This window comes from Alosa sapidissima, chromosome 18, assembly GCF_018492685.1.
Source record: "Alosa sapidissima isolate fAloSap1 chromosome 18, fAloSap1.pri, whole genome shotgun sequence".
NCBI classification, from domain to species: domain Eukaryota; kingdom Metazoa; phylum Chordata; class Actinopteri; order Clupeiformes; family Clupeidae; genus Alosa; species Alosa sapidissima.
This window is the reverse complement of record NC_055974.1, coordinates 26,245,281-26,268,864: the sequence shown is the minus strand read 5'-3', so window position 1 is coordinate 26,268,864 and position 23,584 is coordinate 26,245,281. Positions and strand designations below refer to the sequence as shown.

The window sequence follows — 23,584 nt, the reverse complement described above, 5'->3', positions numbered from 1 at the left end:
ATTTTGTAACAATTAGCCTACTTTGGCAATACAAGGGCCATCTGATAACATGACATTGCTAAAAAGCACAAACAATGATCATGGATTCGTTTGGCGGCCTCTGGGGTCATTCATGATAAAGCATTTTGCTGTTACTTTTCTGTAGGCTAATTAAAGAATCGATAGGCTACATCTTATATATGACAATATATTATGATATAGCCTACCACGAGTTGTGTTATTATTTATTGGCGCAATTCAATAAGATGTTTATTAACATTAGGCTACAGGCTTAACAGATGGGATGCCGGCTGTCACTCATTGATGAAAGATAGCGCGAAATTTTAAGAAAAGGGGCGTGAAGATATTCACCACACCTCGTTTAGGCTACGAACTGCCCATAAAAACCGACAAAAGAGAAGCAGCAGACTCCATTTCCACCACGAGGCCCGGATTCAGGCGCACATCACGAAGAACAGCCTTTGCTACAGCACACGAGAAGCGTACAGCAGCAACATGTCTGACGAGGGGAAACTGTTCGTCGGTGGACTTAGCTTCAACACAACGACGGAGACCCTTCAAGATGCTTTCTCTCGGTATGGGGCTATCACAGACGTCCACGTTGCCAAAGATCGGGAGACCGATAGACCGCGTGGCTTTGGTTTTATCACATTCGACAATCCGGAAGATGCAAAAGACGCCTTGGAGGGGATGGATGGACAGTCTCTCGACGGCAGAACGATCCGCGTGGATAAGGCTGGGAGTAAGCCTGGCGGCCGTGGCGGCGGCGGCGGATTCCGCGGGGGTCGTGGCAGAGGAGGATATGGAGGTGGAGGAGGATATGGAGGTGGCGGTGGATATGGAGGCGGTGATCGCTACGGTGGAGGCGGTGATCGCTACGGTGGCGGCGGCGGCGGTGATCGCTACGGTGGCGGCGGAGATCGTGGATACGGTGGCGGCGGAGATCGGTCCTACAGCAGAGGCGGTGGCGGCAGCTACTCCAGCCGGAGTGGGGGCTACTCATCAGGAGGAAATGGCGGTTACTGAGATCGACACATCACAAAGATGCCCACCACGAGTAAACCCAAATTGGTCAAGTTTTGTCTTGTTTTCTTGGCGATTTGCAAACCGCGCATTCCTATGTTGAATTTTACTTACTTACAAAACAGTTAGAACAATTTAAAAGCAAATCTGCCTCGTTGTTGGCATATTACACATGAACACACAAAAAACCGAATTCATCTTATTTGTTGAATATTTGCTTTGCCATATTGGATGGTGACTTCCTGCTTTCTTTTGGACCTAACCAATTCCAACAGTTTTTGTTCCGTTGTAGTGTTTTTGAAAGAACAGAAACGTAGGACCAAACTAAATCGTAAGTCTTATTTTTGGCTGAAACGCCATATTTGAGTGATTTGATCGTGTTTGTGTGAGGTAACGTAACAACGCGGGGTGGGGGAGGGGCACGATCCAGTTTCCAAAGCATGGCTTCCTTTCAGACTGGTGAACTGCCCTGCTACTACTGGACCAGATTCGGCCCGCTACTGGCCCAGCCCCAGCTCAGCCCCTCCAGGGCTCACTACCCCCCTCTTCAGTCATTCTGGGGTATCTGAGACTCTTGCTCCTCCGAGCCTACAGTTTCTCTCGCTCTTTTTATTTTCCACTGTAAACTATGGACTTGAAACAAACTGTTAGGCTAAAGGAAACAAGAACGGCAACAAACATTCAAACGAAAAAAAGTAGCCTAATCACTGTTGGAGAGAACCTGTTCGAACCTGTTCACACGTGCTGATCTCCTCCCTTCGCATAGAGGGGAGAGAACGTTACTCTGTGCCCTGCTCTCTGTACCAACTCTTATTTGACATTCCTCAGTTCTTTTGTTGGTTTCGTATGTGTTTTTTTTTTTTATTTTTGGCTTCATGAGGCCCAATTAAATGATTGATTTGTTGGGGGGTTAAGTGTTTTAGATTCTACCACATGTTCTGGATTCATGCTCTGTTATTGCACACTATTCATGCTTGCTTTATTAAGGTAATAAAACTGACAATACCCAATTAAGATGGAGAACTGTAATAATATAAAGAAGTCTATGGAAGTGTAGGCTATAACACTTTCATGTTCTGCAGGCTAATACTTATGTTCTTAGCCTCCAAGGTGTATAATTGGGTAGTATGAATGTTTACACTACCAGTAAAAAGTTTGGAGACACTAAGACATTTCCATTCCACTCCATTATAGACAGAATACCACCTAAAAACATTCATGTTTTTTTTACTCTGGGCAGCAGTTTTCAGATTATATTATGTGCTAACATAATTGTAAAATGGTTTCTTAGTTAGCCTTTTAAAATGGTATCGGATTAGAAAACAGAATGTGCCTTTGCAACATTGCATGAGTGGTTGCTGCTAAAGGGCAATATAGATATTGCATCAAAGATCAGCCATTTCTTTCTACAACAGTCAAGAACGGTGTTGCAATTATGTAAGCACATAATGTAATCTGAAAACTGCTGCCCTGATTAAAAAAAAAAAAACAATGCAAATCTCAGTTTAGCGGCAGCCGTGGCCTACTGGTTAGGGCTTCGGGCTTGTAACTGAATGGTTGCCGGTTTGCTCCCTGACCGGTGGGGGAAGTAGTTGAGCACTGCTCTCCCATGCCCACATCCACGGCTGAAGTGCCCCTGAGCAAGGCACCTAACCCCTCACTGCTCCCCGAGCGCCGCTGTAGCAGGCAGCTCACTGCGCCGGGTTAGTGTGTGCTTCACCTCACTGTGTGCTGAGTGTGTTTCACTAATTCACGGATTGGGATAAATGCAGAGACCAAATTTCCCTCACGGGATCAAAAGAGTATATATACTTACTTAGAACACCAGTATGTATACATACTAAGTACTGTCTATAATGTGGTGGAATGGAAATGTAAGTGTCACTTTTGACTGCTAGTGTAGGTTACTGTAAGTGAACATTTAAGTGAAAGAGTATTAGTGTGGGGTAGGGCTGTCACGCTATGGAAATTTAACCTCACGGTTGTAGTGACCAAAATGATAAGTTTTTTTAAAAGTGTGTTCAATATGTTCAGAAAGCACTGATAGTCCTACACAAGCTGAAATAGTTTAAAAAAAGTGTGACAGTGATTTATATTACAAAAATATAAGCAAAACCTTATCGAAAGTTTAACCAGGGACGCTGTAACTCATATTTACCTGGGGGTGCTGAGGGGGGTGCCTGTATTCTGGTGCATTTTAAGGTGGCCTATTGCTACTGGAGAAGGGCATATTTTAGTTCACATTCATAGGCCTACATCCTGACTGCCCAAACAAACCTGGCTGAGCTGAGCATACTTAACTCATTCCATAACGTTACTGTGGCATTGTGTGTTCAGTCATATTTAATTGGCTATGTGCTTATAGCTTAACTCACCCTGAGTTTCCTATTTCAGTTCAGTACAAAACTTTAGGCTACGGTATTCTCCTGATAACGTGAGTGGAATGGATTTAATGTGGACGTGCACATAAAAAGACGCAGAGTGGCAACATGATGCAGTGCACGTTTTGCGGTGAAAATGTTCTGTCTTTCCCCGAATCCGAATCACGGTTAAATCCATCATCTACCCATCAGTAGGGTACCAGTTTTGTTTCATTGGAACAAGCCTATGCCAAAAGTATAGGCTCGGATGAAGCTGGGAAGGATTAAACAGACGGTTTCCACACCGTGGTAATCAACCATGATAATTATGATTTTTGAAATGAAAGCGGTAATTATTATCAACATTGTTATCTCGGTTTACCCTAACACCGGTAATCGTTACATCCCTAGTGTGGGGAAAGTATTTGCTGCAGCTGCTGTGCCATATTGTGGAGCAAAGGCAGCATGGGTAGGTCCTGTAAGCAGTGGAGACCCAACAGCTGAAAGGGCTGAATACCAAGGCCTTCCTGTACCTGTCCCCTTTAACTGGGTAGTGCAGCAAGTCCCTGTAATGGAAATGGAGCCTTATGCTACCACCAGTTCTTTTACTGGAACGTTCCTGGATTGGATTCGGCTGGCCTGCTGCTGCCACTGATGAGGTGTAATGATGATGATAACTCACCTCTGTGGCTTTCAGGGCCTGTTCCGCAGTCTCAAACTCCTTTAGGCGGACCTGTGGACTTGTAACGGGGGATGCTGATGTACAACCCCAAAACAGAAAAAGTTGGGACATGGTGTAAAATGTGAATAAAACCAGAATGTAATAATCTGCAAATCTCTTAAACTCATATTTAGTTGCAAAAAGGACACAGACAACATATCAAATGTTGAAAATGACAAATTTGACTATTTCATGGAACATATATGTTAATTTTGAATTTGATACTAGCAACATGTTTAAAAAAAAGTTGGGACTGGGGTAACAAAATGCTGAAAAAGTTGTGTAATGATAAAGAAAACAAAAGGAGGAATGTTTCACAACTAATTAGGGTAACTGGCAACACACTTGGGTATGAAAAAGAGCATCCCAGAGAGGCAGGGTCTCTAGAAGTAAAGATGTAGGGGTCATTTATCATCACTGTGTAAACCTAATTCTAATGTAATTTTAATGCTTCCCAACATGATATTGTGAAGTATTTGGGGAGTGCATCATCTACAGGACATAATATTATTAAAACATTCAGAGATTTCAGATAAATGTCCAATTGTCCAAGTCCAATTTGTTTTTCAGCTCTTTCCCTGGTTTGCAAAGATTTCTCTGGAGTTATTATTTTCACCATCTAACAAATATCGATGACTTTTAGTTATTTGCCACTTGAAAATAAACAAATCTGGGCATGTTCAGTTGGGTGCAAAAATATTGAAAAAATAGATTACAAAGTTTAGTTCACCTCCACCCTGGATGAGTTTTTCAATGTTTTCACATCTGTAGTGAGCTTCTCCATTCGGTTGAATGCTGTCATCACTGTTATGTCCACATCTGCACACAGAAACATGAAAGCACATATACAACTGAGATCATTTAATTAGCTTGCTAGTGTCACAGTAGTAAGAGGGGTGCAGTCAGAGCGAGGAGGATGTGAACAACAAGGAATGAAGGCTGAACCAACATTTAAGTCAGCGTATTTCCAATGGTATATTAACGAAAAACATCAAGTGAAAACTTACATCCATCCCTCTACTCGTTAATGAGTTGTTTCAGGAACCTGTCCTTGTGAAGGTTTGCGTCGCCACCTCCACCCAAAGGTCTCTTATCGGTGTCAGTCATGACTCGTGTCTGGTCCAAATCTAGAAGTCGGTTAACCCTCGTGTTGTCTTTGTGATCTTGTTGACAATTCTCTTCTCTCAAAAAAGTTTAAGTTTAATTTATTCTGACTATCATGAGGCTGCATGACTTAACACAGCACCTAAACACACAAGCATAGCAATTTAGACCATTGTGCCCCCCCCCATTTGCTTCTATGCCAGCCCCCACCCCCACTCAGTCATTTCAAATTGATGCAAAAGTTCTAATTCTGATTGGAAGATTGAGGTCTATACAATTTTGGTTCGAGGGCCAAGCAAGCTAATCAAGAAATTACTCTCCAATTAGATTTCATTAAAATGAATGGGATTTTTTGGATTTAGGCGAAAGTGTTTACAACCAGTAAATTTTGGTCTCTAGGCCTAAACAATGAAGGGGAAACTGATCCTACCATAGAAATCATATATGTCCTGAAAGCTTACACCCTCAGGATGTGATATGAGGCATGTCCCTTCTCATAATTATGCAGCCTATAATAATAAATTGGCTGTTGGCAAATTGGGGGTAGGCCTATGGCTGACAACATTTAGCCCAGCACCATAGGTGAAACAGATGAAACAATAATAAATAATAATAATACATTTTATTTGTATTGCACTTTAAATTTCATCAGACATATCAAAGTGCTACAAGTTAAAAAGTAAAAAAGCCAAAGAAAAATGTGGATTTAAAACAGGACCATCTAAAAAACATCTAAAAGGGAGACACCAAAAGTTTTGCTAAAAAGAAATGTTTTTAGCCCTTTTTTAAAACTGTCTGTGGTTTGTGGTGCCCTCAAGGTGTCAGGGAGGGGCAGCAGCACAGAAAGCCCTATCCCCCATGGTCATTAGTTTGGTTCTGGGTATGTGGAGGTGGTTTGAGTGAGTGGAGCGGAGGGAGCATGTTGTGTTTTGGGGGCTGAGTAGTTCTTTGAGGTATGGGGGGGCATTTCCATATTGGTGAGTGAGGAGGGAAACCTTGTCAATCCTGGAGGAGACAGGAAGCCAGTGGAGTGGGTGAAGAATGGGGGTAATGTGCTCATATTCCGCACTTTCATCAGGATCCTATAGCTGCAGAGTTTTGGTATTGGAGGGATGCTAGGGATCCCCCAATGATTGTATAACAATTGAATATCCCAATTCACCAACACCCAACTTACTGATTATGGGCTGCATAGTAATGAGCAGAGATGTAAAGTAACTAAGTAGAAATAAGTGCAGTATTTAAGTATGAATGGGGAGTATCTGTACTTTACTTGAGTTTTGATTTTTCTTCCTACTTTTACTTTTGCTTCACTACTTTTTTCATTAGCAGCATTAAGTGCAAATCAAGTGTTAGTGAAAACAAAAGCCACAGTTTCCATTCGGCATGTTAGATATTTGCTGACCTGATATCACCACAATGAATGAAGACATAGTGACAGAGTTAAGGCCTAGCAAATATAGCTATAAGACATAGCACACCTATGCCTATGTAGACTGTTGTAAGGAGCTGAATTAAATAAATTCTAACTGCTTGCTTTTCATTATATGTGATGTAGCTGTCTTTCTAAACATGTTGGATAAACTTCATTATAGGCCTAAAAGGAAGCAGCAGTGAAAAATGAATGGCAGCCATACCTTTGTTCAGACTTTGAAGACATTGTGTATGAACTGTAGGCACCCAGTCTTAAGGTACTGCATGAACTTAATAGCTTATCCAAAGTTCTGACAGCTTTTTTCTATTTTTTTAAAAAGCATAGAGAAGGGAGGGGGTTGTCACCCCATTTAAACTTTGAAAGCCTTTACTAGTACTTTGTACTTCTACTTTCAGTAGCCTACTTAAGTATGCTTTGTAATAGGCTACCTGTCATACTTAAGTACTAGGAATAACATATTTGTTTAGCCTTTTACTTAAGTGGTATGCTTATAGATGACTTTCACTTTAAGTAATTTTCTGATCAAATATCTGTACTTTTACTCAAGTGTGGGTTTCAGATATTCTGGTAATGAGGAGGGTGGTGCATACCGTCATATCACATCCTGAGGGTGTAAGCTTTCAAAAAATATATGGTATATGGTAGAATCAGTTTCCCCTTCATGGTTTAGAGCAAAATCTACATATACTTTTCCACCTAAATCCAAAGAATCCCACTCATTTCAATGGGAAATCTACATAATCTCTAATTGGAGGGCACCTTTTTATCAGCTTGATTGGCCCTTGAACCAAAATTGTTCTATGGACCTTTATCTACAATTTAGAAGTGAAAACGAAACTTTTTCATTAATTTGAAATGAAAATAACAAATGGCCTACACAGAACCCCACTACACTGGAACCTTTGCCCAATAGAATCGTCCTCTTTCTGACTTGCATGAGCTCAGGTCAATTAGGCCTGCAGGCCATAAATAGCAAATGACAGCTCAAAACTGGTAATATCCAATAGAACATAAGCTTATATTTGATATCACAACATTAGATGATAATATATATGTTACTCTGGATTTATAAAAAGTCATAATGCAGCCGTCATTTTTGACCGGGAATACAAAACTAGTGAACATAAAACGAACACAACAGGAGGGCTAAGCTGTAAACTTAAGCTATATCGTATACACAACATGGTGTGAGCTCACCAGATAACAAGAATACACTAAGCCTACAGTTTTGTATGTCGAACTATAGTCCCTAGCTGGATAGCAGGGATTTCAGGTAATAATTAAGTCAGATAAGCGTCAATTTAACAACCAAAGCTCCGCGTCCACCCTCTCCATAACATGGCTTGCTAGATAGTTAGCAGGATGGCTAATGAAGAGAGTTGGCTAACTCAGTGACAAAACAATCAAACGTCAACTTGGTCTTTCACATGTACTTTACTTCGTGTTACCAGAGAGACGTATTTCACCTTAACGAAACTTCAGTATCGCAGGTGTACGTTTCTAATCAACATTCAACATTAACTTACTACTACGCACTATGAGTATCACATTGCTAAAAAGCTAACACAAACGCCATGGATTCGTTTGGCGGCCTCTGGGGTCCTTCATGATAAAGCATTTTTGTTGTTATACTTTTGTAGTTATTCCCTTGGGTTTCTGTAATTAAAAAAAACGATACATCTTATGTGAGGAGATATTATGATATATCACGTGTTGTATTTTTATTTACTGGTGCAATTCGACTGCAAATTTCTTTGTATTAACATTACAGGCTTAACAGATGGGAAGCCGGTTGTCGCTCATTGATGGCGTTGAAGGGTAGCGACTAGCGCGAAATTTTAAGAAAGGGGGCGTGAAGATACTCACCACAATGCACCTCGTTCGCGAACTGCCAATAAAAACCGACGAAAGAGCGGAAGACTCCCACCACGAGCCCCGGATTCAGGCGCACATCACGAAGAACAGCCTTTGCTCTTCAGCACACGAGGCGTACAGCAGCAAAATGTCTGACGAGGGAAAACTGTTCGTCGGTGGACTTAGCTTCGACACAACGGAGCAGTCCCTTGAAGAAGCTTTCTCTAAGTATGGGGTTATCTCTAACGTTCACGTTGCCAAAGATCGGGAGACCGATAGATCGCGTGGCTTTGGTTTCATCACATTCGACAACCCAGACGATGCAAAAGACGCCTTGGAGGCAATGAATGGACAGTCTGTCGACGGCAGACAGATCCGCGTGGACAAGGCCGGAAAGCCTGGCGGCGGCGGCGGCTACCGTGGCGGCGGAGGCGGCGGCGGCTACCGTGGCGGTCGTGGCAGAGGAGGATATGGAGGTGGCGGTGGATATGGAGGCGGAGATCGTGGATACGGTGGCGGCGGAGATCGTGGATACGGTGGTGGCGGAGATCGTTCCTACAGCAGAGGCGGTGGCGGCGGCTACTCCAGCCGGAGTGGAGGTTACTCCTCAGGAGGAAATGGCGGCTACTGAGATCGACACATCACAAAGATGCCCACCGCGAGAAAACCCAAATTGGTCAAGTTCTCTCTTGTTTTCTTGGCGATTTGCAAATCGCGCATTCCTATGTTGAATTTTATTTACTTACAAAAACAGTTAGAACAAGTTAAAAGCAAATCTGCCTCGTTGTTGGCATATCACACAGTCTCATTTGCAGCCAATTCTTGGTCCTTCATCCAGTAAAATCAAACAGCCTCGTTTGTGAACCAAAAAAACGAATTAATCTTTTTGTAAAAATGTTGCTTTGTCATAGTGGATGGTGACTTCCTGCTTTCTTTTGGGCCAAACCAATCCGAACAGTTTTTGTTCCGTTGTAGTTTTTTTTATTTGAAAAGAGACGTGTCTGCCACACAGGCATCCTTAAGACCAAACTAAATTGTCATTGTCTTATTTTGGCTAAAACGCCGCATTTAATAGGGTCCATGCAGTTTTTCATGAAGCGCTTGCCAAACCAGAAAAGAAGTATTTGTGTGAGGTGACGTAACAACGCGGGGTGGGGGAGGGGCACGATCCAGTTTCCAAAGCATGGCTTCCTTTCAGACTGGTGAACTGCCCTGCTACTACTGGACCAGATTCGGCCCGCTACTGGCCCAGCCCCAGCTCAGCCCCTCCAGGGCTCACTACCCCCCTCTTCAGTCATTCTGGGGTATCTGAGACTCTTGCTCCTCCGAGCCTACAGTTTCTCTCGCTTTTTTTTTTTATTTTGTATTTTTTATTTTATTTTCCACAGTTAACTATGGACTTGAAACAAACTGTTAGGCTAAAGGAAACAAGAACAGCAACAAACATTCAAACGAAAAAAAGTAATCACTGTCGGGGAGAACCTGTTCAAACCTGTTCACACGTGCTGATATCCTCCCTTCACATAGAGGGGAGAGAACGTTACTCTGTGCCCTGCTCTCTCTCTGTACCAACTCTTATTTGACATTCCTCAGTTCTTTTGTTGTTGGTTCTTATGTGTGTGTTTTTATTTTTGGCTTCATGAAGCCCAATTAAACGATGGATTTGTTGGAAAAAACAAAAGTGTTTTAGATTCTACCACATGTTCTGGATTCATGCTCTGCTATTGCACACTACTCATGCTTGCTTTATTAAGGTAGTAAACCTGACTATACCCTTAACATGAATAACTAGTAATATAAAGAAGTACATGGAAGTGTGTAATAGTTCTGCAGGCTAATACTGCTAATACTGTAATCATTGCTGTGTTTTACTGTAGTCTTAGTACATATAAAGTATTTACCAAAATACTATCATACGTATAGTACCAAAATGTTACATCACTACAAGATGGTGGTTCAGCGTATTGCTTAGCCTGATGTCATACTCCATTCTACTGTTCCAATGAGACCAATTCCAACTGCAGTCAGGCAGACTGCATTCTTTGTATTCCTCACTACACCTTTCAATGAATCTGGATCTCGATTTTGAAACTGCTGAACCTGTGTGAGAAATGGTACCAGATTCAAGTTGTTGGATCTGTTTGATTTTGGGATAAATCTGGTTAAAACTATAGTGTTTGCTTGGCGTAATTTAGCACCAACAGTAGCTGCTTGGCATGATTTAGCACCAATCAGTTTTTTAAAAATTTAAATTTTTAAATACAAAAATGGACACTAAGTTATTTTGATAAAAAAAAATAAACCCATTGGCCTCAACCCATTAACATACAAATTAGATTTTGTATTTCATACATACATATTTTAAATACATATATCAGAAATTATGTGTAGGCCTAAGTTATAAGTTAACATGAAATGTTGTAATCCACCATCATTTAGTGTAAGACTGTTTCTCAAACTTTTTGAGACCAAGGACCACTTTACCTCAAAAACCTCAAAGACCACCAGCTAAAAAAAAAACAGATCTACTTCAGTAGTATATTAGACAATAGGCCTACTCACTGAACCACCTTGCTTATTGTGTCGGAGGATTCATATGATTTAAACTGGTGTAGCTTACATAGGCAATCTAGCAGAAATGTTTACATACAAGTTGGTTCAAGATTGCAACCAACTCATCTATATTATATTTTACCAAGTCTGCTCACGGACCACTTGGGATAGCTTGCGGACCACACTTTGAGAAACACTGGTGTACGACATACAGAGGATGGCTTGGTCGATGCAGCATTCATTCTTTATTTCAATAAAAATCTGTAACAAAGCACTTAAAACACACTCGGGCTGACCTCATAAGCATTTCAAACTCTTGCCAAATCCTGCACTCTAAATGTAAATTAATTAGACTTCTCATGCAAACAGGTCTGGCAACCTTTTGGTATTCTGTATGATAATTTAGTTTTTATCTTCCCCCTTTCCTGGGATGGTTCTCAAAGGTCTACACCCAGCACTGTACCTTGACTGTTCCCTTTGTTGTAAGTTGCCTGGGAAACGTGTCAGCTAAATGGCTAAATGTAAATGACTAAATGTAAATGTTATTCACACCTCAGCTGGCTTCTTGGCCCTGCATGGGCCTTTTGTTTGTTATCTTGATAAGATCACCATCTTGGAGATTATGCTGAATCTCATGTGGTCATGATGCAAAAAGAAACACAAAGCCACCGAAACTGTCAGTGGTGTAGTCTATGTGATACGCAGGACTACGCAGTATACCCACTTAAAAACCATCACCATCTCAGTATACACACTTAAAAACCATCACCATCTCAGTATACCCACTTAAAAACCATCACCATCTCAGTATACACACTTAAAAACCATCACCATCTCAGTATACACACTTAAAAACCATCACCATCTCAGTATACCCACTTAAAAACCATCACCATCTCAGTATATCCACTTAAAAACCATCACCATCTCAGTATACCCACTTAAAAACCATCACCATCTCAGTATACCCACTTAAAAACCATCACCATCTCAGTATACCCACTTAAAAACCATCACCATCTCAGTATACACACTTAAAAACCATCACCATCTCAGTATACCCACTTAAAAACCATCACCATCTCAGTATACCCACTTAAAAACCATCACCATCTCAGTATACCCACTTAAAAACCATCACCATCTCAGTATACACACTTAAAAACCATCACCATCTCAGTATACCCACTTAAAAACCATCACCATCTCAGTATACCCACTTAAAAACCATCACCATCTCAGTATACCCACTTAAAAACCATCACCATCTCAGTATACCCACTTAAAAACCATCACCATCTCAGTATACCCACTTAAAAACCATCACCATCTCAGTATACACACTTAAAAACCATCACCATCTCAGTATACCCACTTAAAAACCATCACCATCTCAGTATACACACTTAAAAACCATCACCATCGCAGTATACCCACTTAAAAACCATCACCATCTCAGTATACACACTTAAAAACCATCACCATCTCAGTATACACACTTAAAAACCATCACCATCTCAGTATACCCACTTAAAAACCATCACCATCTCAGTATACCCACTTAAAAACCATCACCATCTCAGTATACCCACTTAAAAACCATCACCATCTCAGTATACCCACTTAAAAACCATCACCATCTCAGTATACCCACTTAAAAACCATCACCATCTCAGTATACCCACTTAAAAACCATCACCATCTCAGTATACACACTTAAAAACCATCACCATCTCAGTATACCCACTTAAAAACCATCACCATCTCAGTATACCCACTTAAAAACCATCACCATCTCAGTATACCCACTTAAAAACCATCACCATCTCAGTATACCCACTTAAAATAGGCAAGGATACGTGTTAACATTTGGGGTTGATCACAGTACAGCCACTACAGCTAACTACTAAATCACAGTATATCTACTACTACAGCTAACTAGACTACACCACTGGGAACCGTGTAGTTGTAGGGGTAGCCTCTGTACAGTTCCTCTGTACAACCTCAATTCCAAAACAGTTGGGATGCTGTGTATGTAAATGAAAACAATGCAACAATTTATAAGTCATACTAATCGTAAATTACCAGAAAAGCCCAACTACAACAAGAGTAATTATATTGTTTATGAGAAGATAAATGTTCATTTTGAAATTGATGCCAGCAACACGTCTCAAAAACTTGGAACAGGGGCATGTTTACCACTGTGTTGCTTCACCTCTTCAGTTAACAACATTATGCACATGTTTAGGAACTGGGGAAACCAGTTGCTGGGGTTTGGAGAATGAAATGTTATCTTATTTTTACCCGCTTTAGGATTTCAGTCCACGATGCACAAATGTGACAGGTCTGGACCGCAGACAGGTCATTTTAGCACTTGGACTCTTTCACTATGGAACCGTGTTGTAATCAAAAATGCAAAATTTAGTTTGCCACTGATTTCCTGAAATATTCAAGGTCTTCAGAGTGCTACTACCTCCTGTCTAATAAATACAAAAACAATAATGTACCTATATAGAGAAGAAAATGTATAATTTATACATGGCAAGACACAATAAACATACATAAATACACACACATAAATAAACATACAAATAAAGACAACATTGCATTAGGTTAAATAACTACTAATATGATATTACTGTATTATGCATATTATGCAAAACAAAGATCTCACAGAGATGTTGATCTGATTAAAAAAACCCAAAAAACTTTCCATTGGAATGAAGTTGACATAAAAATGCCAGGTCACCATAATCACTAAATAGGTCTGTGGGATTCAGGCCTTTGGGTCTGAAAAGTGCCTTTAAACATATTAAAATGTAATGACATGATATAGATAAAGAGGAAAGTTGAATGGAATTGAGTTAGCTGGCCACAATAGACGCAAACTTCTCCAGTCTCATGCGCACGTCCTCGTCTTCCTCGTCGCATTCGGCGATCCGACTCCTGATGAGCTCCAGAAGTTCCCCGTAGAAGCTACGCGTCCACGGGACGTCCTGGCGCCGCTCGGAGCTCCGGCACACCTTGTGGAGGATGCCCATCAGCTTCTTGGTGCTGTTGCCCTGGCAACGCTTCAGGACCCACTGGCACCACGCCTTCCATATGAGGTCATCGGTGAAGGACACGGTGACGCACTGGCTGTCCAGCGACGCACCGTTCAGCAGCGACTCCTCCTCCTCGCTCACCTCGTTCCAAATCGCACTGCGGAGTAGGCAGCTTCAATCAGCCTTGGGGATCATGCATGTGTGTGTGTGTGTGTGTGTGTGTGTGTGTGTGTGTGTGTGAGAGAGTGTGTGTCTGTGTGTGTGTGTGTGTGTATGTTTGTGTTTGTGTGTGTGTGTGTTTGTGTGTGTGTGTTGTGTATGTGTGTGTGTGTGTATGTGTGTCTGTTTGTTTGTGGGTGAGTGTGTTGTGTGTGTGTGTCTCTTTAATTCCAATTTCATATATTATTATATATTATAATATATTATTTTAAATAGTTTCATGTTTTGAACTGTTGCAATGTATCTACCCTTGGTATAATTTAACAATTGCTGATTTGAAACTGATTTAATTTCACTGATTTCATCTCAAGAAGTGTGTCCTTTTAGCTCATCACCAGTGACATCATTTCTGTAGTCCATTGGGTATTGTGCATTCAAAACACAACAAGGCTATTTGGCAAATCCTCCACATATCTGGGCTAAACTGCAGACTTTGCAGAGGAGACTGCTGGTCTTTGCTAATTTACTCACACTACAGTCTGCAGTGGGGACGGTGTAAGTGCACTCAGAGACAGCAGGCCTTCATAGCTAATCCTGTTCCCCTCCATCCTGCACAAGATCAAAGAAGTCAAATGATTTAATATAAACAAAACAACAGAAATACTGTATAACTCTACAGGCCACAGTAGATGATCTTGTCCCCCTACATCCTGCACAAGATCAAAGAAGTCAAATGATTTAATATAAACAAAACAACAGAAATACTGTATAACTCTACAGGCCACAGTAGATGATCTTGTCCCCCTACATCCTGCACAAGATCAAAGAAGTCAAATGTGTACTGTAGATGTAAACAAAACAACAGAAATATAACTCTATGGGGCAGCTGTACCACATAGGGGTCCACATGGCCACGGCACCCTGTGCTCAAATCCAGCCCACGGTCATCCCACGGCACCCTGAGCTCAAATCCACGGTCATTTAATTTCCCCACCCCAGTCCACCCCATCACTCTCTCCCACTCGCTTCTCTCTGACACTCTTTTGTTCTTACTTGAATAAAAGCCCCAAACTATAATAAAGCGAATAAGGGGAACCCCCTGGGCCTCTGTGGGATTGTGGCCATACAGAAAGGAAAAGGCAGCTGATCAGTCCAGAGGAAGTTAGCATTAGCGCTCCATTCGCATTAGCTCTTCTCAGTCACATTGTGTGAGCACTGAGCAGGTGTGGAAGAGAAACTCACCATATCTCCCGCAGGGATTGCCTGCACTTTATGGCATCAGCGAGGACCAAAACCTCTTCATCACCAATATCAGACCAACCTAAACTAAAGAGATCTCAATAAGGTCAATGTTGATGTTACACAGCAGATAAGAAGCATGACATAGTCCAGCATAGAGCTCAGCATAGAGCACAGCATAGAGTTCAGCATAGAGTTTAACAGAGTTCAACATAGAGTTCAGCATAGAGTTCAACATAGAGTTCAGCATAGAGTTCAACATAGAGTTCAACATAGAGTTCAGGACTCTTAGGAACTTACCCAAGATACGTTAAGGTATCTGAAGATTGTAACACTTGAGCGATAACATGTATTACTTCCATGTCAAGGGTGTTCTCACCAAGCCTGATCAAAAATAATGACACATGAGTACCATTGTGGTTTATACTTCCCACTTTGTGACAGCTGCACAAGACAAAATAAAACCAATGAATATTTACATGATATAATAAAGTATATATCAGTGGTCATTTAAAATGTTTTTAATCATAATGCTAATGTATTATCAAATTAAATATATTGTTGGTAATTAATCCAAACCACAATATAAACAGCAAACAATAACTAAAACCTAATTTGTACTTGTAATTATACAAAACAGAACAGTATTTTTAAGCCACTGTCACCATGGAACTGAAGAAAACAAACCCACCACAGACTCCGACACCTGTTCAGGTGAGGTTGCAGGACAGTTAGGCCTGCGGCAGTGATGCTGGACCCAGTGAGGTCCAGCTCTGAGATGGTCCCCGCCGTCTGCCGCAGGAAGTGCTTCACCACAGCGTAGTCCATGGGCGAGAGGCTGACATCGCTCACGTTCACCCTCAGCGTGCTGGGATGGAAGTCCAGGAGCAGGCTGTTGTCCTGCTGCTCGAAGAGGCAGTGGAGCTGAGTGAGGATGGGGCCTCCGGATTCACACAGGGCCTGGAGGCTCTTCAGAAGCCCCTCACGGTAGACCTCTGCTCGGGTCGCCGACGGGTCCAACCCCACGCTCCTGGACAGCAGCCTCTGGTTCCTCTCGGAGAGCAGCCCAGACAGGAAGCGGTCAAACAGGTCCAGGTGTCCTGCGGTGACCTCGTCCTCCTGGCGACGGCTGCTGGAGTTGTTTTCGACGTCCGGCGACGCCACCTCTCCCGCTACGGCGCAGTGAAGCGCTGCGAAGAACTCCTGGACAGTGAGGTGCGTGAAGGAGAAGACGTCTTCGGTGAAGCCCGGCTCCTGCACAGACGTCTTGTCCAGGAAGGCGCTGACCATGGTGGAGTCGGGCAACTGCACGGCCTCCATGTCACTGCTGTAGAACAGGGTTTCGTGGGCCATGAGTTTCTCGTAGGCCAGGTTAGCTAGTTTCAGTACGATCTCTCTCAGTCTCTGCCGTTCGCTCGCATCGTCCACACGTCCATGGGTGTGTGACCGCAGCAAGGCCACCAGATACTGGGTGTATATGTCTGTCATTGTTTTGGGGCTCTCCCTGGCCAAACCATCGCTGTCTTTCAGGATACTGCACACAATATGGCAGAAGGCAGGGATGTAGCAAAGGGTTAGCATTATCTCGTTAGCGGCAACCTTCTCAAACATCTGTTGGGCGAGCGGTTCCTGTTGGAAGTATCGCTCGAAGAAGTCTCTGATCTCTGCAGAGGAAAATCCTGTAATGACGGCGAAGCAGTTAACCGAGGCCACCGGCACGTGGCTGACAGCCATCGGCCGGCTCGTGAGGAGCACGGAGGCTTCTGGAAGGAGCTCGCCTTGGATGAGGCTGGAGATGACCTCTGTGACCTCTCCCTCCTCACCTGGCTCGGTCACAAACACGTCCACATCAGCTGTAGACTTGTAGTGCTTAAACTCGTCAAAGCCATCGAGAACGATAAGGAGTTTGCTCTCGTTGGCTAGGATGGCATCCACACATTTGCTAAGGTGGCTGTTTTTGCGAAGCACCAGGTCCCGGAAGCTCACCGGCTTCGAAATGAGGTTCAGGTCCCGGAAGGTTAGCTGAAGGATAAAGTCAAACTGCACGTGCTCCACATCGCTCCCAAAGTCGTACAGGATCTTCTGCACGAGGACCGTTTTGCCGATGCCGGCCACGCCTGTCACCAGGACCCTCTTGGGTGGCCGCGAGCCGGCGTTGTTAGTGTTAGCGAAGAGCTGCGCGGGTTTGATGAGCCTCTTCTCCAGGGCCTTCCCCTGCAAAGCGACACGCCGCTGGCCGAAGGTCAGCACCTCGTGCTTCTTCAGCTCCAGGCTGTGGTGCCCCTTCACCACCAGCAGGTTCACGTAGTGCTGGGGGAAGGGGACCTGTTCGCCGTGCCGGGTGTTGCAGAACAGAATACTATCACTCCGCCGGCGCAGCACAGCCTTGTGCTTCTGCATCACACTGGAATATTCTAGAAGCCAGGGAAATACATTGAAAAATAGAATGCATGAGAAGTGTGCATACTTGGCATTGATTGATTTTAGAAATATATATATATATATATATATATGATTAAATATAAATTAGAATACTTTGTAAATGTGGTAGTCCATGGTTTATTTTGTTATATCATTACCAGAAACATTATTATATTGTAATGTAATAGCCTATTGTGATAAGAGGTATTTAACAAAAGTAACACAGTGTATTACTGTAACAACAATAGTGAGGAGGCTTTCAAATGTGAAACAGAACTGGAAATACTCTGGAAATTTGTCACTGGGCTTGGACTTCACATGATACTACTGTTGTATTGGTCAGTAGTTGCAGCTGTCAAGTAATGAAATGTAGCCGCCTCCTCTTGGTAGCAGATCAACAGTCATTGTCAAGTGAATACACATTTACATTACATTTATTCGTTTTATCCTTTTATCCAAGGCGACTTACAGCAATACAATTTTGTTTTTCAAGACCATTGCTAGGAATTACTATTGCATGTTTAACAATAACAACATGAAATACGTTATCCTTGGGGATAACTTTCAAAGCGATTTTTAGAATGAAAAAAAGCTAACGGCCCATCAGAATCCATAACATTTTAGACATCACATTCATTAACACAAGGAGAGACTTTGCTTATCGTTGGTCAGTGTTGACGCTTTTATCGTTATGGTTATAGTTATCATTCTTGGTGTGAACGGCCGTTAAAGCTGAGAGACCTATATAAGCTAGGGTGTGTGATATCGTAATGGGTCAGATACATTCCATTCCAGATGTCATTCTAGGTGTTCACAATTCTCCCAACAGTCCTGATCTCACAGCTTTAGAGCCATGTAAAGATTTTACCAGGATACACAGATTTGTGATTTGTGTGTGTGCGTGCAAAGGTGTGTGTGTGTGTGTGCTTATGTGAGAGTGTGTGTGTATGTGAACGTATGTGTGTGTGTGTATGTATGTGTGAAGGTAATTGTCTCTGTGTGTGTGTGTATGTTTGTGCAAGTGAAGTGAAGTGTGTGTGTGTGTGTGTGTGTGTGTGTGTGTGTGTGTGTGTGTGTGTGTGTGTGTGTGTATGTACGCTTATGTGCATATGTGTGTGTCTGTGGGGAGGGGGCGTTTATACATCTGTGATTCCAGACAACTGTACGTGTGGAAGTCAGATTACTGCAATGCCGCCAAATAGGAAGTGAGATCATCTCAACAACACTTTCATGTATCAAAACCAAACTTGTACGTGTACTGGTGGATTCATTGTGAACACGCACATACAACTGAATTCAGCAAACATGCCTTTTGGCTTTTTGTGTTAATGCATGTAGCCCAGTGATTCTGAAACTTTTTCTGTCATTCCCCACTGAAGAAGGGGAATTTTCAAGCCCCACCTGACCCCATCAACCCGGCAAAATGGTAACGTTAAAATACTTTTTCCACCTTGGTTCCACATTACATTTCTCAGTCCACTGGATCAGATGTTATTTTAAAGGTTGTATCAGCGATTTCAGGCCCAAAAAAGGCCCAAACATAAATGATCACATTCATCTAATCTTTCCTAACGATCCACTAGCTGTCTGCCCCACAAGCCGTCAAAACACTGTGTCTCTGTAGGCTCCGAGATCTGTACACAAAAACAATTGCTACCAACAAAGGTTGGCAACCCACTCAAAGGCAAAATAAAGTGTTTCAACCAATAACCAACGAGATGCGCGTTTAGGAGAGTTTTAATTGCACGGGTGGGAGGGGGAGGGAGTAGCGAGCTAGCTCTCTGTTTTGTTTAAACATTAACAGAAGTGACGTATCCCCGCTATCGCTGATACAACCTTTAATTCATATGTCGGTCTGTTTATGACTCTTGGGTGGTGTTTAGACGACACTGAAAACAATGCAGACGGTAATATTTTTCTGCGTTTGACCCTGTCATTTATATACTTATATTTATATAGCCATTTAGATGCAAATGGAGTTTTTAAAAACACCGGCCAGAGTGGAGATTTTGGAAAACTTTGGTTGCACGTTTGCACACTCTGAGAACCACTGTAGCCTAACGTTTGACTCGTATAGCCAATATTCATGAAAAAATTAATCACTGTAATCATTAATCACTGAATCCTTGGATCCTCCCCTGTCTGTTACCGTTGGTGCAATTGAGCCAGTACATGCATTTCTATGAGAACATTTTTTTTTAGTCGGGTCAATTTCTGGTTTCCAGTGGCCAATTGGACAAATTGTTTTAGTATGCCCTAGAGAACAACTGTGCCAAATTTGGTGCTTGTATGACTATTTGCACGATTCCACTGAAAAACTGCTCTTAATTGCCTAACTGTACTGACTTGTTTACGGAAATTCAAAGGGGAATCTCGGTAAACACCTAGATCTCTGACCTCACTGTGGCAGTTTACAGCCTGTGATCCAAGTGCCCTGCTTAGCTTAGCAACAGAGCTAAGCAGACCAAAAATAATTATCTCTGTTTTCTTTTTATTTCATTGTTAGAAATGTGTAGCCATCCAACTCTTTATGTCACTAAGGCATTAAACAGGCTTTCCAAAGTGCAGGAACTTCAGTTGTGAATGGCAAGTAAAATGATATAGCAGTGATATTGAATGTTGTGTTAATCAAATAAAGTCTATCTGTCTGTCTGTCTGTCTATCTGTCTGTCTGGATCGTTCTTGCTCTTACCTGCATTGTGGGTCGGAACGATGCTTTGCACCGACACCTCAGTGCTGACGTCGCTCAGGTGGCTGACTGCCAGGAGGAACGTTCCGGCGGCTTCTTCGCCTTTGCAGTCCAGAATGTCCAAAACCTTCCGGACTCTCCCCCTGGGCCCCCTCTCACACAGCACCTCCTCGCGATCGTCACGTGTGAACACCTCCCTGGACACCAGTGTCTCCAGGACGAGGTCCACACTCCCCTCCACCCGGTCCACCAAACCCCCCCGCATTTCCCGCAGGGTCCGCAAGCAGGATACTACAGGTGTCCTCGTCATTCCCAAGATAAAAATGACCTCTCCTGGTTTCGGCTATAGAAGAGTGAACTATTTTTCCCTTACTACTTAACTGGCGTTGAGGTTTCACCACGAGGACAAGCGGCTGTGGCTGAACTTGCCTCACAGAGCAAATGCGGCTCTGGTTTCTGTTATCACTATTGGAGTCTGTTTGGAGAGAGAGTGAGAGAGAGGAAGGGCGAGAGAGAGAGAGAGAGAGCGTGAGAGCGAGAGAGAGGAAGAGAGGGAGAGTTGTGGAATGCATGTCTCAGCCTGTGCCTCTTATACACATACACACACTCCTGAGAAAACAGGAAACTTTGACTTCTTTTACGGGATGATGCAAGGCAGTACAATGTTTTCCTAATACTAGGCACTCTAACCCAGAGTGATGTACAGTGAGATATCTACAATAAAGTATACTTTAAATACTAAAGTACTTTATCTTTACAGGGACAGTCTCCTGATATGCATCAATATATTTAAAAAAGAATTGGTGGTGAACTAGAGTGATTCCAAACTAACTAATGATCCCAATAATATCAGATGGGATATTAATATCAGATGTAGTGGATGAAACGTGTCTGAGGTTAACAATCAGAGGTGAGGAATGGAAATTCATTTATTAACACAATAAAGAAACACACAATCCTACACAATCTCGCATGCTCTGATCAAATCACGTCATGAACATCAAAACAACAACAAAACAACAGCAAAGGAACAACAAATGAACACTGCAAAATCTATACCTATGTCAAAATCAGTTTTCATTTACAGAGTAATTGCACTTGAGCAACATCAAACAATGTAATAAATAGTTACAAGGAAAATAAAATAAGCACATAAAAAATACTGAGGCCGAAGAGACTATTTACACAAACTTGGAGGGGGTTTAACAACTTCCTGTTTTTAACACGACGGAAGCATTGTAAGGCTGTTTTTGTTTGACGTAGTCTACTCTCTAAGATGAGATGAAGCATTATTAGGCTGTTTTTTTTTGACGTAGTCTACTCTCTAGGATAAGATGAGGGTCTGAGATGAGCAATGGAATATGCTTTTAGCCAAGTGGTTGCTTGCTCATATCACACTTAAATGTCCATTTGCTCATATGCTTGAGATGACTCATTGCCTGCAACTTCTCTGATTTCATGACACTTTCAAATCATGAGATAGTGATTCTGCAATGAGTTAGAAGACCCTCTTGGACGTGTTCGAATGGATTACATGAACTGTGGCTGCATTTGGCAAGTCTTTTTCTAGGAAGGTTCCTAGATCCTATGGGTACGAACTGACTGAATATTTGTGAAAAGAACTGTTTGGATTCTCGACATGCCTTTAATGCTTCCTTTCAAATCTCCTTTAGCATACGGTCCAGTGAAGCATCTTTGTGAGGGTCATAGTGTTGTCCCAGAGAACAAAAACCAACCGATGTGACACAAGTCAATAACACCTGCCTTCCCATAATTACGGAGCCTAGTGTAAATAAGGTTGGATCCTCTTAAATGTGCGGTGGTATTTTCGTAAGTACTTATGATATCATCCTCATATCCTTCCTTGACCTCATGACATTCTCCATTGTGGTCAAGGGAAAACGAATAGAAAAACGCGATAGGGGAAAAAATCCCAACCCAATCGGTGTCTTTGAAATGTCTTTTACAATATATGTTTGGGGCTTTTGCCTGTATGGATAGAACAGTGGAGAGAGACAGGAGAGAGAGAGAGAGATGGGGTGGGATCAGGACATGAACGCAGGAAGGACTCAAACCTGGGCCCCCATGAGCACCCATATATTTGGGGGTTCCCCTGGCCTTACAGCTGCCCCATGACATTGTAGTTTAAATGTGACGTCTGCAGGAGGAAATGAGGATCTAACGTCATAGAAACCCAGAAGTGAGCCCGGAACCATGCCTCTCTCTCTACGACTCAGAGAGGAGTAGGCCGACAGGCCTCTGAAGTTCGCCTACAAAAAGGACCCAAAGCTGCCATCTTTGCCCATATAAGGAGATCAGGATCCTTTACAGTACCCGCAATTCCTTATATAGGCAAAGATGGCAGTATTTGTAGGCAAGGTCTATTAGATTTCCAAATGGAAAGTAGCTTATGTCCCAATGACAGAGCAAGAACTAGATAACTAGATGTTATCCTGCAGAATTCCAGGCTTCCAGATTTTTAAAAAGGTCATTCTAATGATGAGCAAGTTCATAGGCACGTTTCTCAAGAATAACAATGACTAGATGTAATATTGGAAACACTTTGTAGCCAATGTGGCCTGCAGTCATTGTTACCATCTGAGATAGTGTAGTAGAGCATCCACCAATCAGCAGTGTGGTAGAGAGGGCTGTTGTTTTTGATTGGCTGTTGAGTTCAAATATAAACAAACTTTTGACACAGGACACAGAAGGAGAGAGTGGTGCAGCCAACAACCAGTGACTACATATGCCATATCAACAACAACAACAGTTATCAGCGCTAGCAACATCAATCACTGAAAGAAAAGCTAGTTATAATACAAAAACAAAAAACAAAAACACATAAAAAAAACCAAGCCATGGTCGTTACATGGACTGATTTCAAGTGCAAAATAATCAACTCTTCCAATTCTCTCTGTGCGGCTGAGTGACTTTTACATGGGGTCCAATAGGGTCTCAGTTAACAAAGAGCTAACTGAAGGG

At 42.4% G+C, this 23,584-nt stretch overlaps 4 protein-coding genes across 7 annotated transcripts in view; 2 read left to right on the top strand and 2 right to left on the bottom strand.

Moving 5' to 3' along the window:
* The window catches only part of LOC121690252 (C-type mannose receptor 2-like), a 1,098,322-nt gene that overhangs the window by 284,464 nt on the left and 790,274 nt on the right, over window positions 1-23,584 (bottom strand). The window lies entirely within an intron of this gene.
* Window positions 368-10,178, top strand: LOC121690279 (glycine-rich RNA-binding, abscisic acid-inducible protein-like). The gene is made up of 2 exons (XM_042070772.1): window positions 368-1,338; window positions 9,497-10,178. Exon 1 carries the CDS (start codon window positions 496-498, stop codon window positions 1,024-1,026), a length of 531 nt encoding a protein of 176 aa, XP_041926706.1. The 5' UTR covers window positions 368-495; the 3' UTR covers window positions 1,027-1,338; window positions 9,497-10,178.
* LOC121690277 (cold-inducible RNA-binding protein-like) lies at window positions 8,499-10,178 on the top strand. Its single transcript, XM_042070769.1, has one exon. It carries the CDS (start codon window positions 8,514-8,516, stop codon window positions 9,126-9,128), a length of 615 nt encoding a protein of 204 aa, XP_041926703.1. The 5' UTR covers window positions 8,499-8,513; the 3' UTR covers window positions 9,129-10,178.
* LOC121690244 (NACHT, LRR and PYD domains-containing protein 3-like) lies at window positions 12,939-21,143 on the bottom strand. Of its 4 annotated transcripts, XM_042070691.1 has the most exons (6): window positions 20,606-21,142; window positions 16,184-17,906; window positions 15,793-15,876; window positions 15,496-15,579; window positions 14,785-14,862; window positions 12,940-14,251 (listed from the first exon to the last, which is right to left on the bottom strand). In XM_042070691.1, exons 1-6 carry the CDS (start codon window positions 20,910-20,912, stop codon window positions 13,915-13,917), a joined length of 2,613 nt encoding a protein of 870 aa, XP_041926625.1. In that variant the 5' UTR covers window positions 20,913-21,142; the 3' UTR covers window positions 12,940-13,914. The 4 variants fall into 4 exon arrangements, 3 of the variants coding, with proteins under 3 accessions (XP_041926626.1, XP_041926625.1, XP_041926627.1); XM_042070692.1 differs by lacking the exon at window positions 14,785-14,862 and having other exon boundaries at window positions 12,939-14,251; window positions 20,606-21,143; XR_006025020.1 differs by lacking the exon at window positions 12,940-14,251 and having other exon boundaries at window positions 14,846-14,862; window positions 15,496-15,574; window positions 20,606-21,143.

What these genes read in the sequence shown, in the direction of transcription:
- LOC121690279 (XM_042070772.1), top strand. Translation starts at nt 496, where the DNA reads ATGTCTGACGAGGGGAAACTGTTCGTCGGTGGACTTAGCTTCAACACA.
- LOC121690277 (XM_042070769.1), top strand. Translation starts at nt 8,514, where the DNA reads ATGCACCTCGTTCGCGAACTGCCAATAAAAACCGACGAAAGAGCGGAA.
- LOC121690244 (XM_042070691.1), bottom strand. Translation starts at nt 20,912, where the DNA reads ATGACGAGGACACCTGTAGTATCCTGCTTGCGGACCCTGCGGGAAATG. An exon ending in CGTTCCGACCCACAATGCAG is followed by an intron (nt 17,907 to 20,605) that starts GTAAGAGCAAGA and finishes CCTGGCTTCTAG; the next exon opens with AATATTCCAGTGTGATGCAG. An exon ending in TCCCCACTGCAGACTGTAGT is followed by an intron (nt 14,252 to 14,784) that starts GTGAGTAAATTA and finishes CCTACTCCGCAG; the next exon opens with TGCGATTTGGAACGAGGTGA.